This window comes from Saccopteryx leptura, chromosome 1 (genome assembly GCF_036850995.1).
Source record: "Saccopteryx leptura isolate mSacLep1 chromosome 1, mSacLep1_pri_phased_curated, whole genome shotgun sequence".
Taxonomy (NCBI): Eukaryota; Metazoa; Chordata; class Mammalia; order Chiroptera; family Emballonuridae; genus Saccopteryx; species Saccopteryx leptura.
The window spans coordinates 63,823,093-63,842,960 of record NC_089503.1 but is presented as its reverse complement, the minus strand read 5'-3'; the positions used below and the strand labels follow the sequence as shown (position 1 = coordinate 63,842,960).

General features: G+C 40.2%; 1 protein-coding gene across 2 annotated transcripts in view; it reads left to right on the top strand.

Moving 5' to 3' along the window:
* Nucleotides 1-19,868, top strand: part of NARS2 (asparaginyl-tRNA synthetase 2, mitochondrial) — a 168,891-nt gene that overhangs the window by 115,628 nt on the left and 33,395 nt on the right. For both annotated transcript variants that reach the window (XM_066369540.1, XM_066369531.1), the window contains 2 exons: nucleotides 4,477-4,575; nucleotides 5,240-5,277. In XM_066369540.1, coding sequence (XP_066225637.1) covers nucleotides 4,477-4,575; nucleotides 5,240-5,277 — 137 coding nt within the window. The remainder of the gene's footprint in view (nucleotides 1-4,476; nucleotides 4,576-5,239; nucleotides 5,278-19,868) is intronic.

The following is a 19,868-nucleotide window of genomic DNA, read 5'->3' as shown; positions in this document are numbered from 1 at the left end:
GACCTCCCTATTTCTTCTTTTTTGACTCTGTCTCTACTACCCCAACATATATTCCAGAGGCAAAGGTTACAAAAACAATACATAAATTATGTTAGAATTTAGCCCTGGCCAGATAGCTCGGTTGGTTAGAGTATTGTCCCAAAGCACAGATTTGCCAGTCAGGGCACATACAGGAACAGATCAGTGTTCTCCTCTCTCTCTCTCTCTCACTTCATCTTTCTCTGAAATCAGTAAAATAAGCATTAACCCTTTGAGTAGTGAAGTTTTTTTTTATGTTCGCTGATTCCTGGGAGTTTTGTTTTTTTTTCAAAAAATGAAATTAGGCCCTGGCCAGTTGGCTCAGTGGTAGAGCATCGGCCTGGCATGCAGGAGTCCTGGATTCAATTCCTGGCCAGGGCACACAGGAGAAGTGCCATCTGCTTCTCCACCCCTCCCCCTCTCCTTCCTCTCTATCTCTCTCTTCCCCTCCCACAGCCAAGGCTTCATTGGAGCAAAGTTGGCCCGGGCACTGAGGATGGCTCTGAGGCCTCTGGCCTCAGGCGCTAGAATGGCTCTGGTTGCAACAGAGCGACGCCCCAGATGGGCAGAGCATCGCCCCCTGGTGGGCGTGCTGGGTGGATCCCGGTCGGGCGCATGCGGGAGTCTGTCTGACTGCCTCCCTGTTTCCAACTTCAGAAAAATAAAAAAATAATAAAATTAGTTCCAGTTACGGTTTTATTAACTTAAAATCATGTTTGTTTGGGTCCTGGCCAGTTAGCTCAGTGGTAGAGCGTCGGCCTGGCGTGCAGGAGTCCCGGGTTTGATTCCTGGCCAGGGCACACAGGAGAAGCGCCCATCTGCTTCTCCACCCCTCCCCCTCTCCTTCCTCTCTGTCTCTCTCTCTTCCCCTCCCGCAGCCAAGGCTCCATTGGAGCAAAAGTTTGCCCGGGCGCTGAGGGTGGCTCTGTGGCCTCTGCCTCAGGCGCTAGAATGGCTCTGATTGCGGCAGAGCGACGCCCCGGATGGGCAGAGCATCACCCCCTGGTGGGCGTGCCGGGTGGATCCCAGTTGGGCGCATGCAGGAGTCTGTCTGACTGCCTCCCCGTTTCCAACTTCAGAAAAATGCAAAAAAAAAAAAAAAAAATTATGTTTGTTTGATAACCAATTTATAGAAATAAGAACATACATATACCTTTTTTTAATGTTGCCTTACACATTTTTAAAATAAAGATTTTTATACGATCATACTCTGGATGATCAGGAGGCATTAGGATATACATGAACGTTTGTACTATTCAAAGGGTTAAAAAAAAGTGGCATTTGGCTAACTGGATCAGATGACATAAATAATTCCTTATAGTCTTGCAGTACCAAATACTTAAAAATCATTAGAAGTTATTAACCATTGTCATTTTTATTTTATAATTATATATTCTATAATTAATGCTTATGTATTTGGTATTCCACTAAGTGGGACTTAGGGCAAGCACTGTTGAAAAGATTTAATTAATTAAAAGATAAACTTTCCTCCTAAAGATAGATGAAAACAGTCTGCTCCCCTGAGAAATTAACTCTTGCTTCTCTTAAACTTCCTTTCTTTATTCATTACGTTATGTGGGAACTATTATCTTGATGAAGAGTAGTCTCTTAAATATTAAATTAGAATATTGTAGGCCCTGGCTGGTTGGCTCAGTGGTAGAGCATTGGCCTGCGTGTGGAAGTCCCGAGTTCGATCCCTGCCAGGGCACACAGGAGAAGCGCACATCTGCTTCTCCATCCTTCCCCCTTTTCTTTCTCTCTATCTCTCTCTTCCTCTCCCGTAGCCAAGGCTCCACTGGAGCAAAAGTTGGCCCAGGCACTGAGGATGGCTTCATGGCTTCTGCCTCAGGCACTAGAATGACTCTGGTTGCAATGGAGCAACAGCCCAGATGGACTGAGCATTGCCCCCTGGTGGGCATGCCTGGTAGATCCCATTCAGGCACATGCAGAAGTCTGTCTCTCTGCCTCCCTGCTTCTCACTTCAAAAAAATACCAAAAAAAATTAGAGTATTGTAACAAAAGATTTTTCCCCTCATGAAGTATAGCAATTAAATATTACTATTTTAGTGCCATTGAGTAATATACTTTTATTTATTTATTTATTTATTTATTTATTTATTTATTTATTTATTTTTAGTGAGAGGAGGGGAGGCAGAGATAGACTCCTGCCTGCACCTTGATGGGAATCTACCCTGCAAGCCCACAGGGGGATGGTGCTCTGCCCATCTGGGGCCCTTGCTCCATTGCAATTGGAGCCATTTTTTTAGCACCTGAGATGGAAGCCATGGAGCCATCCTCAACACCCAGGCCAACTCACTCTAATTGAACCTTGGCTGCAGGAGGGGAGAAGAGAGAGAGAAGTGAGGGAGTGGGGTGAAGAAGCAGATGGGCACTTCTCCTGTGTGCCTCAACTGGGAATCGAACCCAGGACATCCACACGTCGGGCTGATGCTCTACCACAGTCAGCCGGCCAGGGAGTAATATACTTTTTAAAACATCTGAGAATTATGCTAACCTTCCAGTTAAGTTTCTTTTTTCTTTTTTTTTTTCAGATATATTTATAGAGCATAGTCTGAAAGTCAAGGTTAGAGAAGCTAGTGATTTATTTCTTCAAATGGAAATTTACTACTCATGAAAGACACCGACTTAACAGCTCCAGTGGTCAAAGTCTCCATCTCACAAATAAGTGTATTGTTTCCTCAGCAGTTCCAGCACAACATCCCGCCTACCTGTTCCTATTTCTGCCCAGTATGCATTGGCTTTTCTTAGTGATTGTAGATATGGGTCTTCATAAATCATTTAGTTACTCAGTGATTTCTTTATCTCACTGCTAGATTGAAGTGATACAGCCTCAACGTAAAACATCTTTAGCCTCCTTTTGCTTTCTTTCATCTGATTATTCACTTATTTCTTACTTCTATACACCATATATATATATATATATATCCAAAAATAAAAATGCAATATATATATAAATATAAAGATATAATGTATAAATACATCTGGTTGTCACTTGGTAACTAAGTACTCCATACCCAGTCATGTTAAATGACTTCAGCAGTCGCCTGTGCCCCCACTGTGTTTGCAGCCGTGATAGGGCCAGTGCAGGAGGACCAGCCTCTGAGGTAGCCTGTACTGGATAAATGCATGTATTTTTACGAGTCAGCACTTGGAAACTGTGATATGATTTTAATCACTTCAAATAAAAATTTTCAGTTTTGGTTAAAAATATTATAGAAATAGTTTCTATTTCAATCACCTTTTTCTTCAATGAACAAATTTTTCCCATGAGATTTCTGTGGTCATGTCTAGTAAAATGAATTCTTTTATGGGGTAGGTAAAAGTAGTTTCACTGTTGTTTGTATGGAAGATAATATAATAATAAGTGATAATACAAAATTACACTCCTGGCCCTGGCCAGTTGGCTCAGCGGTAGAGCGTCGGCCTGGCGTGCGGGGGACCCGGGTTCGATTCCCAGCCAGGGCACATAGGAGAAGCGCCCATTTGCTTCTCCACCCCCCCCCTCCTTCCTCTCTCTCTCTCTCTCTTCCCCTCCCGCAGCCAAGGCTCCATTGGAGCAAAGATGGCCCGGGCGCTGGGGATGGTTCCTTGGCCTCTGCCCCAGGCGCTAGAGTGGCTCTGGTCGCAGCAGAGCGGCACCCCGGAGGGGCAGAGCATCGCCCCCTGGTGGGCAGAGTGTTGCCCCTGGTGGGCGTGCCGGGTGGATCCCGGTCCGGCGCATGCGGGAGTCTGTCTGACTGTCTCTCCCCGTTTCCAGCTTCAGAAAAATACAAAAAAAAAAAAGGAAAAAAAGCAAAATTACACTCTTGTTTTATGTACTCACAACTGTAAGTCTACTTTTGCCTACCCCATTCTCATTGTATTATATAATTTCTTATTACTTTATGCTTTTAGCAAAGCAAAAAATATATCTATTTAGATATAGATGTATCTTGTTGCCTCTCTAATTTTAAAGTTTATTCATTTACCACTGACTGAAGGAAACACTTTTCAAAGTGTCTCACTCTTCACAATATCTGTTGTGTGCTTCTGTGAGCCAGGTACTAAGCCATCTTCTACATGGATTATTTCATTTAATTCTCACAACAACCCTATAAGCTAGGTATTGTTATTGTTATGATTCCACAATTGAGTATATTGAAATTTAGAGAGGTACCAATTTTAGCTGTTTATTTGACATCCTACTTCTATATCAGTATTGAAACTGTTAACAAAAGATTTAAATGTTTTTCTTTCTCTCCTTACCCCCTTTGAGAAGTTGCAATGCCTCCTCTAATCATTCTGGAAAACTGAACCTGCTGTAGTAAATACATCAGGATTAAGAGGCCTGATGGATTACAGTCGCTAAAACCGGGAAAGCAAACCTTACAAGAGCCCGAACCGGTTTCTCATATAAAGTAGCTTACATGTCAGGCAATTCTGTGTCATTTCTCGTAGGTTATGGAGGAGCTCTTCAAGTCTGCAACAATGATGGTTCTCTCAAATTGTCCTGAAGATGTTGAACTCTGTCATAAATTCATAGCTCCTGGCCAAAAGGTAATTACTTTTGTGGATAAAGCCCAATACATCTACTCTTTAAATACAGCTAGTGCTTGACTTACAACCACGATTGGTTCTGACAGTCTGGTCGTAACATGATTTGGTCGTAAGTTGAGTAGGCCATATGTACAGTACTGTGAAATGATGTTATAAAAATCTTTAAGTCATATTTTATCATAATTTTCTTTCATTATTTTTATGTCATAATTTTCTTTGTTCATTTTATGCCATTTGTATCATCTCTACACCATTTTATTTCCTATTTTTACATTCGTCAGGTTTAAGTAAAACACTACATTACCAGGACAACTAGTTTTAATATTTGCAAAGACAATTTCCTCTTGGTAGACATCTTGGGAGGGGTTTGATGAAAAATATCCAAGACACAAAACATAAATTGCTGTACCAAGTCTGGGATAACAGTTGAAATGGTGCATGCAGAGATGGTAGTGCTGCCGGAAGCTGGTCCGCACTGTTGTATGCCCAGCTGGGCAATGCTTGTTGCTGCCAGACGCGGAGCAGTCGTGGCTAGCGATTGTGGTCGTAAAGTCAAATGGTCATAAGTTGCATAGGTCGTTAAGTCGATCAATATTTGTATGTTAATTACATATAATGAATATAAGTACATTTAATAATAATTTTTTTCTCTTTTTTCACCAAGGACAGATTAGAGCATATGCTAAAAAACAACTTTTTAATGTAAGTAGATGTTATACTTTCTCTGAACTTTATTCATACTTTATCATCATATTTATCACACTATATTACATTTTTTGTTTATATATCTGCTTATCACACTACCTAAACTCAAGGAAGGCCCATGTTTTAATTATTTTTATAGCTCTTATATCTGGTTCAAGGTTGATAATGTTTCATGAATAAATAAATAAATAAACTATAGCAAAACAAATAAACATAGTAATTATTAACTATATTGATCCAATTCAAATTATAACTTCAGTAATCAAAATTTGGCTTATTAAAAAACAAACTTAAAACACATACCTGTAATGTCTGCTTCTCAGTTTTTTTCTTTCTTTTTTTTCTTTACCTTCCTTGCTAAAATCTGATAATATATTATCAACATTTTGCCACTTCTTTTTAACGCATTACACATATATTGCTTCATTTCCACTATAATTCTATTCGAATGGTACTTGATAATTGGACTGGTTGTTTATTTCAACCATGTTAATCAGATAGGCATATAAGACTTAGTATTTAATGTATTGCAGTGTGTATAGATAGGAAGCAAGTTTGATACTAGAAGAGTAGAAAAATGTTTCTGAAAATAAGTTGAGATCATTATTCACTTGCAGTTTTTTGGTTTAGGAAGTTTTTGTTCTAACAAAGATTTCAACCTGTCCTAGAGGAGGGGAATAAAAAACTTGGCAGATTGACCAAGTTCAGAATTTCAGGTGTCAGCCTAGCCCTAGACCATCAAGCTACAAGTTAAAAGTGATGAGTTGCTGAGCCTGAATGCATAGCAAGGCCACAGAGGTGGGAACAGAGAAGGAGGCAACAATCAGCAGCCCTGTGATAGAGAATCGAAAGGCAGTAAAGTATAAGTGAAGGCTTTTGAGGTTTTTTCTTTCACTTAAATTTATATTTTTGTTTGTTTAGAGAGGAGGGGGGAGAGAGAGAGAAAGAGAGAGAGAGAGAAGGGGGAGGAACAGGAAGCATCAACTCCCATATGTGCCTTGACCAGGCAGCCAGGGTTTTGAACCGGCAACCTCAGTGTTTCCAGGTTGACGCTTTATCCACTGCGCCACCACTTAAATTTATATTGAGTACTTAATATGTGTCAGGCATTGTTCTAGTATCTAAAAACTATCTTTTTTTTTTTCTGCTTCTGAGGTTTTATTAACATGACTTTTTAAAAACAAGCATCCATACCACAGTGGAAGGAGAGAATGGAAAAAGAGAAGGAAGGGAGGGGAGGGAAGGGCTGGGGGAAGGAATTCTGCTCTTTTGGTAATAAACCCCAGGTTCTTCCCATCATGAATTCTGCAGTCCCACAGAGAAACATGGTCCTTAAAAACCGTGTGCCACTTTTTTAGTACGATCTTCTTCCAACAGTACCAGTTTAGGTTGTGATCAACTTCTTAGGTCCTGGATGGTGTCACCAGTGTTCACTTCTTGCAGACCTTCCCCAGACCACTGTAGCATACAGCCTCAATCATCTTGTCTGGAGCTTGAATCGCTTAGAACAGGGGTTCTAAGTGATTAGAACCTTTTTATACCTACCGCCCACTTTTTTTTTTTCCTACCGCCCACTTTTGTATCTCTGTTAGTAGTAAAATTTTCTTACTGCCCACCGGTTCCACAGTAATGGTGATTTATAAAGTAGGGAAGTAACTTTACTTTATAAAATTTATAAAGCAGAGTTACAGCAAGTTAAAGCATATAATAATTACTTACAAAGTACTTTATGTTGGATTTTCGCTAAGTTTGGCAGAATAAATCTGTATAAAACAACTTACTCGGCCCTGGCCGGTTGGCTCAGCGATAGAGGGTCGGTCTGGCGTGCGGGGGACCCGGGTACGATTCCCGGCCAGGGCACATAGGAGAAGCGCTCATTTGCTTCTCCACCCCCACCCCCCTCCTTCCTCTCTGTCTCTCTCTTCCCCTCCCGCAGCCAAGGCTCCATTGGAGCAAAGATGGCCCGGGCGCTGGGGATGGCTCCTTGGCCTCTGCCCCAGGCGCTAGAGTGGCTCTGGTCGCAGCCGAGCGACGCCCCCTGGTGGGCAGAGCGTCGCCCCTGGTGGGCGTGCTGGGTGGATCCTGGTCGGGCACATGCGGGAGTCTGTCTGATTGTCACTCCCCGTTTCCAGCTTCAGAAAAATACAAAAAAAACAAAAAAAAAACAAAAAAAAAAACAACTTACTCTAGTTAAATCTATCTTTTTATTTATACTCTGTTTGCTCCACTACCGTCCGCCATGAAAGCTGGAACATCCACTAGTGGGCAGTAGGGACCAGGATGACTACCACTGGCTTCAAACCTGCCAGCACCACAATCTGCTTGCCCTAGAGCAGAGCCAGGGCCATAAAAACTGTGTTAAAGCTGTAAACAAAGCAGATTAAATTCTCTGCCTTCACTGAGCTCACATTTCTGGTGGAGGTAATAATTGCGAAAGAACAAGATAAGTAAGTAAAACATGCATTTTGTAAGAAAGAGTAATATTGGCCCTGGCCGGTTGGCTCAGCGGTAGAGCGTCGGCCTGGCGTGCGGGGGACCCGGGTTCGATTCCCGGCCAGGGCACATAGAAGCGCCCATTTGCTTCTCCACCCCCACTCCTTCCTCTCTGTCTCTCTCTTCCCCTCCTGCAGCCAAGGCTCCATTGGAGCAAAGATGGCCCGGGCGCTGGGGAGGGCTCCTTGGCCTCTGCCTCAGGTGCTAGAGTGGCTCTGGTCGCTGCAGAGCGACGCCCCGGAGGGGCAGAGCGTCGCCCCTGGTGGGTGTGCCGGGTGGATCCCAGTCGGGCGCATGTGGGAGTCTGTCTGTCTCTCCCCGTTTCCAGCTTCAGAAAAATACAAAAAAAAAAAAAAAAAGAAAGAATAATATTAAGGAGAAAAAGCCCAGAGAAGAAAAAGTAGGCAGAGAAGACAAAAGAATGAGGAGATAGATTTTTTTAGATATTATAACAGGGAAGATCTCACTGAGCTGATGTTTGAGTAAAGTGAAAGAACTAGCTGTATGGATATGTGAGAAAAGAATATTCCAGGCAGAGGGAATAGGAAGTACAAAGGCCCTGAGATTGGAGCATCCTGATGTGTTCAAGTACTAGTGAAGAGTGAGTAAGGACAAGGATAGTAGAAAATAAGGTAGGAAACGAAGGAGGTGGGAAAAGCACTTGCAGCCTTTTAGATCACCTTTTAGGAGTTTGGGTTTGTACTTGGATGAGGTGGGGAAGCCACTGAAAGGTTCTCTGCAGAGGGCTAACAAGATCTGAATTGGACTTAACAGGATCACTCTTGCTGCTTGTTAAGAATAAGCTGTCGTAGGACAAAAGTGAGAGCAGAAAGCCAACTAGATTATTATAGTCACCTAGGTGAGAGGAAATGGTTTGGATTATGTATTAGAGTTCTCCAGAGAAATGAGACCAACATGCACATAGAGAAAGATTTATTTAAGGAATCAGCTCACCCACTTGTGGAGGTTTGACAAATTCCAAATCTGATGGAGCAGTCCAGCAGGCTGGAGGCACAGGGAAGGGGGTTGCAGTTAGAATCCAAAGGCCGCCCTGGCCAGTTGGCTCAGTGGTAGAGCGTCGGCCTGGCGTGTAGGAGTCCCAGGTTCGATTCCTGGCCAGGGCACACAGGAGAAGCGTCCATCTGCTTCTTCACCCCTCTCCCTCTCCTTCCTCTCTGTCTCTCTCTTCCCCTCCCGCAGCCAAGGCTCCATTGGAGCAAAGTTTGCCCGGGCACTGAGGATGGCTCTGTGGCCTCTGCCTCAGGCGCTGGGATGGCTCTGGATACAACAGAGCGACGCCCCGGATGGGCAGAACATCGCCCCCTGGTGGGCATGCTGGGTGGATCCCTGTCGGGCGCATGCGGGAGTCTGTCTGACTGCTCCCCGTTTCCAGCTTTGGAAAAATGCCAAAAAAAAAAATCCAAAGGCCGCCTGGCCAGATGGTGGTGCAGTGAATAGAGCATCAAACTGAGACACAGAGGACCCAGGTTCATAACCCCAAGGTCACCAGCTTGAGCACCGGCTCATCCAGCTTGAGGGCGGGATCTCTGGCTTGAGCCCAAGGTTGCCGGCTTGAGCAAGGGGTCACTCTGCTGTAGCCCTCCTGTCAAGGCACATAAGAGAAAGCAATCAATGAACTCCTAAGGTGCCACAATGAAGAATTGGTGTTTCTCATTTCTCTCCCTTCCTGCCTGTCTGTCCCTGTCTGTCCTTCTCAGTCTCTCTCTGTCTCTGTCACACACACACACACACACAAAAAGGAATCCAAAGGCAATTTGCAGCAGAATTCCTTCTTGGGGGAGGCCAGTATTCTATTAAGACCTCTAACTGCTTTCCTCAGGGTAAACAGAGTTAAAATGTTAATCTCATAAAAAAAAAACCCTTTACAGAAACATCCTAAATAATGTTTGATTAAATATCTGAGTACCATAGCCCAGCAATATTGACACATAAAATTAACCATCACAGACCAGAATAGTGGCAATGGAGGTAGAGAGAAGTTGTTCTATTCTGTGTGTGTGTGTGTGTGTGTGTGTGTGTGTGTGTGTGTGTATTTTTGTATTTTTCTGAAGTTGGAAACGGAGGCAGTCAGACAGACTCCTGCATGCACCCGACCAGGATCCACCTGGCACGCCCACCAGGGGGCGATGCTCTGCCCATCCAGGGCATCGCTCTGTTGCAACCAGAGCCATTCTAGCGCCTGAGGCAGAGGCCACAGAGCCATCCTCAGTGCCCGGGCCAACTTTGCTCCAATGGTGCCTTGGCTGCAGGAGGGGAAGAGAGAGACAGAAAGGAAGAAGAGGGGGAGGGGTGGAGGAGCAGATAGGCGCCTCTCCTGTGTTCCCTGGCCAGGGATTGAACCCAGGATTCCTGCACGCCTGGCCAACACTCTACCACTGAGCCAACTGGCCAGGTCCTATTCTGAATATATTTTAAAGATAGAGCAAATAGAACTTGCTGAGCATGAGAAAGAGAAGAACACAGATGACTTCAGTGCATTTGTCTTATACAGCTGTGAGAATGGAGTTGCCATTTAACTAAGATTGGGAAAGTGTGAGAGTAGCAGGGGGTTGTGGGGAAGAGGGATGGTATCAGGATCATCATCAGGTATCAGATTGAGAAGCTTTTCAGACATCCCATTGCAGATGCTGGGTAGGCAGATTGAGTTCATAGGTCTGGAGTTTATAGGAGGGTTCTGGACATAAGCATATTGATCAAAGTAGTAATTAAGTAGGTATGGAAAGAAATTATTTGGGCATCCCAATAAATCTGTGCTGGTGACAGAAAATGAGAGAGAAGATCTTAAGAGAAGTAATGTGGTTCCTATCTAATCAATTAGATCTTAGATAGGGAAAAATTATATCTACCATTTATTGAATATTTGCCATGGGCCATTAATAAACTTTACATATATTAGTGGTTCGTTTTATCTTCACAACAACTCTGTGAGTAGTTACTATTGCCCTTCTACAGATAAAGAATCAACTGAAAGAGTTGATCAAGTAAAAGATGAAATAGAGATCCAAACTCACATTCATCTGATTTCAGAGCTTTCAACCGCTATACATCCCATATGTGAAAGGGCACTGAGATTAATGCTAAAGTAGTTGTAGCTCCCCAGTGTCCTTAAGACCCTTATGTATCACTCAGCTGGTGTGCTTGGGAGTCCATGTCTATAAAATACTAAAATTGAGAGACGATCTCATTGGCTGTGCCATTACCATCATCATTCCACACAGCACAAGTCATAGTTAAGGTTTAAATTTATATGTGTGATTATTTGTTTAGTATCTATCACCTCCATGTGGTCGGGGGGGGGGGGGTTGTTTTGCTACTGTTATAACCCCAGTGCTTAGCCCAGTGCCTCTAACAGGAATTCAATAAATGTCTGTTGAATAACTGAGTGAATTAATAAATGACATTTTAGTAACCATGGGGGTGAGGGTATTCTCCTTTAGTCTAAGTCCTCTTTATGAGGTTTTCTATTAATTCCCATCACTGTTTACTTTAGACACAGGTATAGTGAACAGTGTGAGGACCTGCATTCTAATCCTGCCTCTGCCATTTATTAGCCATTATTGAATGAATTTTTCAGCAAATATTTATCAGCTACCTACTATGACTGTGCTAGTCTTTGCAGACTTGGTAGTGAAAATGGGCATGGATTTGTCCTGTTATGACATTTAAAATCTATAAAAAAAAAAGATGAATTGTTCAATATTTGCCTGAATAACTATTTAATTACAACTGTGAACCTGATTAATAGTAAATTTTTAACCTTTCTGAACTTCAGTTCTCTTGTCCCATGTCTGTCTTATATTGTTGAAAGGACCAGATGACTACTGCTGAAGCAGTATGTCCAACTAGGTAACTTGAAAACACTCCTGCTGCAAACCATGTAAAGCTGGTAGTTAAAATGTTATAAAACCCTTTTCAATGCATTGTTGAGTTCACTAGAAAGTAAGAGACATTCGGGAGCTAGACATGAAGAGGGAAGCGAACATCAGAGGGATATACATAAATGACGTAATGTGCAGAGGGAGAGGGGTTTGCTAGTCTTTGAAACCAGAGATTTTAACAGCATGAGAGGGCATCAGGACAGGAGTCACAGGCACGATGAATTTGAACTGAAATGCTGCTTGACATATACACACCCACACACACAGACAAGATACCATATGACTGTATTCTTAGATTTCAGTGTATTCTTGACTACTTAGTATAATTGTTTCACGTAAAAACATATTATTTTAAAGGTTTGTGTAGTGATTGAATTTAGCCTTTGTCAAGCAGAAATAGAATTCAGTTATTTTACATTTACTTTATAGTATGAAGGTTTTTAAAATGTCGAGTCCTTACGTTTTTACTTGGTCTTCATTGAGCTGTGTGAATTTGAGGCAAAGAATGCTAATAATGATCTATCTCTTCAGCATAACAGTTTTACCCCAATAGCTTCATAATAATTTTCTTCATTCAGCAGTAAAAAATTTGAAACATGCAAGTGTTTTGATACTGTATCATGTAGTTTCACAATATCTTCTCCTTTCCTCAAAGCACTTTGGAAATAGTTTCAGGAAGCAGAAGAAATGTTCTCCATACATATCAAGAAAAATTAGTAGAGAGAGTTGTTGAAGGCCATTAGGGAGATTCAGTATCAGAACTGTAACTAACTGAAAGCTCTGTTCAGTTAAGGTGTGGAGGGAGTAGGGCAGAAGATCCAGAATGACAGGAGACATTTGGACGTGAGAGTGATTTTTCTTAAAAATGTAACATAACATCAATGGCAAAAAAACCCTTTTTGTGTGTGTGAGAGAGAGAGAGAGAGAGACAGAGAGAGGGACAGACAGAAAGGGAGAGATGAGAAGCATCAATTCTTTGTTGCAGCACCTTAGCTGTTCATTGATTGCATTCTCATATGTGCCTTGACCAGGGGACTACAGCAGACCGAGTGACCCCTCACTCAAGCAAGCGACCTTGGGCTCAAGCTGGTAAGCCTTGCTCAAACCAGATGAGCCTGTGCTCAAGCTGGTGACCTCGGGGTTTCAAACCTGAGTCCTTCACATCCAGTTTGACGCTCTATCAGACTGTGCCACTGCCTGGTCACGCACAAAAAGAACCTTTTTGATTGCTCTTATATTTCTCAATATAATGAGTACATCATTTCAAGTAATGATGGAAAAGAACAAGAGGATATCTAAGCAGAAAAGAACTTTAGGTAGTATAATCCAATCTCCTTTTTTACAGGTGAAAATGCTTAATTTTTTAGTGTTTGTATAGCACATTATAAAAAGTTTACAAAATGCCTCCATTAAGGTGAAGTGATTACAGATCTAGTAAATGGTGATAGAGTGTGAGGGAAAACCCAGATCTTTTGTTTTCACTGAACATATGAAACTCCACATGGTTTAGGCATTATCATAGCAGTTAGAAGGTTAGACTCTGGAGTCAACACATCAGGGTTTACTAGTTACTTACACGAGTCATTCTTGGCAAGTTATTGATCCTCTAAGTCTAAGCAGCAGTTTCCCTTCTGTAAGATGCTTGTTTAAAAATTATTACTACCGCCAAAACCAACACCATTCTTAGCTTAGACATGAACTGTTACTCAGTACTAGATTTTTAATTTGAATAGAATTTTCATCTTATAAAAATTTACCACCCAAAACATAACTTTGTGGGCTTTATTTGTACTGTAACACACAACTCTTTCTGATCAGTTATAGTATGAAATTTATTTTTGCATCAGAGAATAAGTTTGTGTTGGGTAAGTTATTTTTTCAGCTCAAAGTTGTTAGAAACTTTGTGGTCAGAGAAATGGCACCGTGAGAGACACTTCTGATCTCTCCCCTTGAAATTTCAACAAATTCAACAACTAAACACAGAGAAAAAAATTTCAGGAGCACCTGAAATGTACACACCACAGACAAAGGTATGAGTGGGTGAAAAGGTGGCTGAATATATAATCCACTCTGAAGGAAATAAGATGGAGAACAGGGTATTTCACTTTACTCACTGATCTGAGGGAGGGGCTCTTTTGTTTGGAGCTTAGCAAGGTGGAGGGTCTGAGGCAGAGGGAAGGAGCTGACTTAGGGTGGATGCTCAAGCAGAAGAGAGAATACACCAGCTCTGCCTGAGATCACGGATGCAGGGCACGCACACAGGCAGCGGGCTCCACCTAAAATTACCAGTGCAGGGTATCCACATGAGCCAGTGCCAGCATCTTTGTGCACTCCCAGCTCCACCTAGCATCACCAGCATGGGCACGCACACGTGGGCCAGAGTTCTTAGCTCGAGATTATCAGTGGTAGGCACTTGCATGGGCTGTTGCCAGCATCTTTGTGCATTCCCGCCTCCACAATCACCATCGTGGGGCATGCACATGGGCCAAAATCCTTGACCTGAGACTGCTGAGGCTGGGCGCCTTCGTTGGCCAATGCGGACTTCTGAGTGCATTCCTGGCACTGACTGAGATCATAGGCGCTGGGTGCCTGAGTGGGCAGGTGTAGGCCTCTGCATTGCTGGAGTGGTGGGACACACACATGGCTTACTGCAGGCTACCAAGCAGTGCACAAGGGAGAAGCTGTGGAGATTAGACCTGCAGCACACTGAGGTGTGCTCAACCTGCCTGCGGGCCTATAGAAAGGCGCTTGATCTGCAGCCCTGCCTGCTCTCGCTGGCAGCTCAGGTTGCCACTGCCTTACCCAGAACTGTGCTTTGAATGGTACTGAAGGAAGGACCTGGCTGCTCTTAGAGCCTCTTGCTCTGCAGACAGTGGCTAGGGCGAACCTTACAGCTAAGTCCTCAGGAGGCTACCTCAGGTGGGAGGGATGTGGGGAGAGGCACCTGGAAAACTGAGACTCCCATTGTCAGAGCCTTAAAGCCCTAACAAGCACCACCTACCAACGGTACTGAGGCCCAGCCTGTATCATTGCCATAGCGACACACCAGCAGACCTCTGCCCAAGGTCCCCACAGGGGCAAAACTTTTAATACAGTGCCACCTGACGGAAAAAAAAAGGAAGAAGTTACCTCTCAAAACCAGAAAAAAACTATATTTATATAACTGCTTTTAAAATTTTGGTCATTTTATCTTCTTTTATCCTTTTCCTTTTGAACTTCATTATCCATAGTTATTACATTTTTCATTCTTGTTTTTTGTGCGAGTTTCATTTCAGAAACCTTTACTTCTTTTGTTGTTGTTGTTGTTTTTGTTCCTTTTTTCTCTCACTCTTCTCCCTATTTATTTCCTTTCTCGTTTTTTCTTTTCTTTTTCTCTCATTCAATCATCATTTATCATCAAATTATTATATTTTGGACTCATATTTTTCTTTGTGGCATTTTGCTTGTTTTTTACTCCATTTTTTCTCTCTTTTATCATTTTCCTCAGTCCCTGCTCCATGTTCTCTGTTGTTTTTCTTCCACTTATCATTATAAAATTTTCATTTTTTCACTGTATTTTTTTCAATTTTTATTTTATTTTAATTATCTCTTATTAGTGTTATTAACAATACTACTCTCAAATTCCATTAAGGAAAAAGAAATCAAATATCATGGATACAAAAGATAGAGATGTACTTAGATAGATGATGAAAAATCTCTAGAAAAAAATTCAATTACTTGGAAACCTTGAAGTTAAATGACAGAATTCAAAATTGAAGTCCTAAAAATATTCAGTGAAATACAAGAAAGCTCGGAAAGGCTATTTAAAGAACTCAAAAAACAATTTAATGAACAAAAAGAATACTTCACCAAGGAAATTGAAACCATAAAAAGGAACCATACAGATGAAAAACTCAATACATAAACTGAAAAATGAGGTAACGAGCTTAGCTAATAGAACAGGCTAGATAGAGAATTAGTGACATAGAAGACATGCAATTAGAAGACAGGCAACTAGAGATACTACAAAGAGAAGAGAAGAGAGACTCACAAATTTTAAAAAATGAAAAAGCCCTACAGGAATTGTCTGACTCCATCAGAAAGAGCAACATAAGAATAATGGGTATATCAGGAGAATAGAGAGAAAAAGGAATGGAGAACATATTCAAACAAATAATGAGAATTTCCCAAGCCTGTGGAAAGAATTAGAGCCTCAAATCTAAGAAGCAAACAGAACACCGAGTTACCTTAACTCAAACAGATCTACTCCAGGCACATCGTAATGAAATTATCACAAACCAATGACAAAGAAAATCCTCAAGGCAGCCAGGGAAAAGAAGAATACAACATATAGTAGAAGGCCCATTAAGCTATTATCAGATTTCTCAGCAGAAACTTTACAAGCCAGAAAAGAGTGGACCCCAATATTTAAAGTACTGTACTGAAAGAGTGGAACTTCCAGCCAAGAATAGTATATCCATCAAAGCTATCCTTGAAATATGAAGGGGAAATAAAAACATTCATAAAAATAGAGAAGATGAGGGAATTTACTATCAGAAAACCCCCACTTCAGGAAATACTAAAGGGGGTTATCTGACCAGATACAAAGAACAAAACAAAACAAAATCACAAGTAGAAGCTTCAACAAGATCACAATAAAAGCCCGAATAATCTGTGATAACAAAAACAAAAAAGGGGAGAGGACAAAGATTAGCAGTAGCAAAGGATGGAGTGCAGAAGCACTCATGAGATAATGTACTACAATGAATATGATATATATTCTTTTAATTACCTAATGGTAACCACCCCTGAAAAAAACACTACAGAAACACATGGCTTAAAAAAGAAGAAATGGAGGAAAGAAGTATGGAATACAACCAAACAAATGACAGAAAAACAAAAGAGAAGAACCAAACAAGAAACAGAGCTATCAGAAAGCAATATATAAAATGGCAATAGGAAACCTTCAAGTGTCAATAATTACATTAAATGTAAATGGATAAAACTCACCATCTAAGCTACAAGAACAAAAACAGATTCAAAGTGAAAGGTTGGAAAACGATTCTCCAAGCAAATAATATCCAAGGAAAAGCAGGTGTAGCTATACTCATATCTGACAACGCTGACTACAGGAAAGAAAAGGTAATCAGAGACAAAAATGGTCATTTCATAATGATAGAGGGGATATTGAATCAAGAAGACATAACACGTCTTCAAATATATGCACCAAATCAGGGAGCACCAAAGTATATAAGACATCTACTAACTGATCTAAACATAAAAACTGACAAAAATACAATCATACTTGGAGACCTCAATACACCATTGACAGCTCTAGATCATTCTTCCAAACAGAAAATCAATAAAGAAATAATTACCTTAAACAAAACACTAGAACAACTGGATATGATAGGCATCTACAGGACATTTTATCCCAAAACATCAGAGTATACATTTTTCTTCAGTGTACACGGAACATTCTCAAGAACTGACCATATATTGGGTCACAAAACTAACATCAACAAATTCAGAAATATTGAAATTATACCAAGCATATTCTCTGACCATAAAGCTTTGAAACTAGAATTCAACTGCAAAAAATAAGTAAACAAACCCACAGATATGTGGAAATTAAACAACATACTTCTAAAAAATGAGTGGGTCAAAGAAGAAATAAAAGCAGAGATCAAAAGATATATACAAACAAAAATGACAAGGACATCAGAATCTCTAGGATGCAGCAAAAGCAGTAATAAGAGGGAAGTTCATATCACTTATATGAACAAACGAGAGAGCCCAAGTGAACAACTTAACATCACATCTTAACGAACTAGAAAGAGAAGAACAAAGGCAACCAAAAACCAGCAGAAGAAAGGATATAATAAAAATCAGAGCATAAATAAATAGAGAACAGAAAAACTATAGAAAAAATCAATGAAACAAGGAACTGGTTCTTTGAAAAGATCAGCAAAATTGACAAACCGTTGGCAAGACTCACTAGGGAAAAAAGAGAAAAGACTCATATAAACAAAATCCAAAATGAAAGAGGAGAATTACCACAGATATCATAGATATACAAAGAATTATCACAGAATACTATGATAAACTATATGCCATGAAATTTAACAATCTAGAAGAAATGGATAAATTCCTAGAACAATACAGTCTTCCTAGACTGAGTCATGAAGAAGTAGATAGCCTAAACAGATCCATAAGCAGGGAGGAAATAGAAATAACTATCAAAAACCTCCCAAAAAGTAAAAGTCTAGGGCCAGATGGCTATACTAGTGAATTCTATCAACATTCAAAGATTTGGTTCCTAGTCTACTCAAAGTCTTCCAAAAAATTGAAGAAGAGACAAAACTTCCAAACATATTTTATGAGGCCAACATAACCCTCATACCAAAACCTGGCAAGGACAACACAAAAAAAGAAAACTACAGACCAGTATCTCTAATGAATACAAATGCAAAAATTCTAAACAAAATACTAGCAAATAGAATACAACAACACATTTAAAAAAAATTCACCATGATCAATTGGGATTCATTCCTGAATCACAAGGATAGTTCAACATACGTAAAACAATTAACATAATACACCATATCAACAAAACAAAAACCATGTGATCCTATTGATAGAGGCAGAAAAGGCATTCAATAAAGTACAACATTTTATGTTTAAAACACTCAACAAAATTGGTATAGAAGGAAAATATCTCAACATAATAAAGGCCATTTATGACAAACCATCAGCTAACATATTAAATGGCAAAAGACTGAAAACTTTTCCTCTAAAATCAGTAACAAGACAAAGCTGCCCACTCTCTCCACTCTCATTCAACATAGTGCTAATAGTTCTAGCCAGAGCAATCAGACAAGAGAAAGAAATAAAAGGTATTCATATTGGAAAAGAAAAAGTATAGGTTTCACTTTTTGCAGATGATACGATCCTGTACATAGAAAACCCCAAAGACTCCACAGAAAGACTATTAGAAACAATAAACCAATACAGTAAGGTTGCAGGATACAAAATTAATATACAGAAGTCTGTTGCTTTTTAATATGCCAACAATTAAACTTTAGAAAATGAACTCAAAAAAATAATCTCTTTTACGGTTGCAACAAAAAAAATAAAATACCTAGGAATAAACATAACAAAGAATGTAAAGGACCTATATAATGAAAACTATAAAGCATTGTTTAAGGAAATTGAAAAAGACACAATGAAATGGAAAAATATTTCTTGTTCTTGGATAGGAAGAATAAATATAGTTAAAATGACCATATTACTCAAAGCAATATACAGATTTACTGCAATTACCATCAAAATTCCAATGTCATTTTTTTAAAGAAATGGAGCAAAAAATCATCAGGTTTATATGGAACTATAAAAAACCCCGAATAGCCAAAGTAATCCTGAGGGGGAAAAAACGAAGCTATGAGCATTACAATACCTGACTTCAAATTATACTACAGAGCCACAATAATCAAAACAGCATGGTATTGGCAGAAAAATAGACACTCAGACCAATGGAACAGAATAGAGAGCCCAGAAATAAATCCACATATTATATATATGGTCAAATCATCTTTGATAAAGAAGCCAAAAACACAGTGGAGAAAAGAAAGCCTCTTTAATAAATGGTGCTGGGAAAACTGGAGGGCCACGTGCAAAAGAATGAAACTCGACTACAGCTTGTCCCCTTGTACTAAAATTAATTCAAAATGGATCAAAGACCTAAATATAAGATCTAAAACAATAAATTATATAGAAGAAAACTAAACTCATGGACCTTGGCCATAAAGAGCACTTTATGAATTTGACTCCAAAGGCAAGGGAAGTGAAGGCAAAGATAAATGAATGGGACCACATCAGACTAAGAAGCTTTTGCAAAGCAAAAGAAACTGACAACAAAACAAATAGCCAACTAAATGGGAGGTGATATTTTCAAACAACAGCTCAGATAATGGTCTAATATACAAAATATACAAGAACTCACAAAACTCAACAACAAACAAACAATCCAATAAAAAAATGGGAAGACATGAACAGACACTTCTTTTAAGAAGAAATACAAATGGCCAATAGATATATGAAAAGATGCTCATCTTCATTAGCTATTAGAGAATGCAAATCAAAATTACAATGAGATACCACCTCACACCTGTTAGATTAGCTTGTATCAATAAGACAGTTAATAACAAGTGTTGGAGA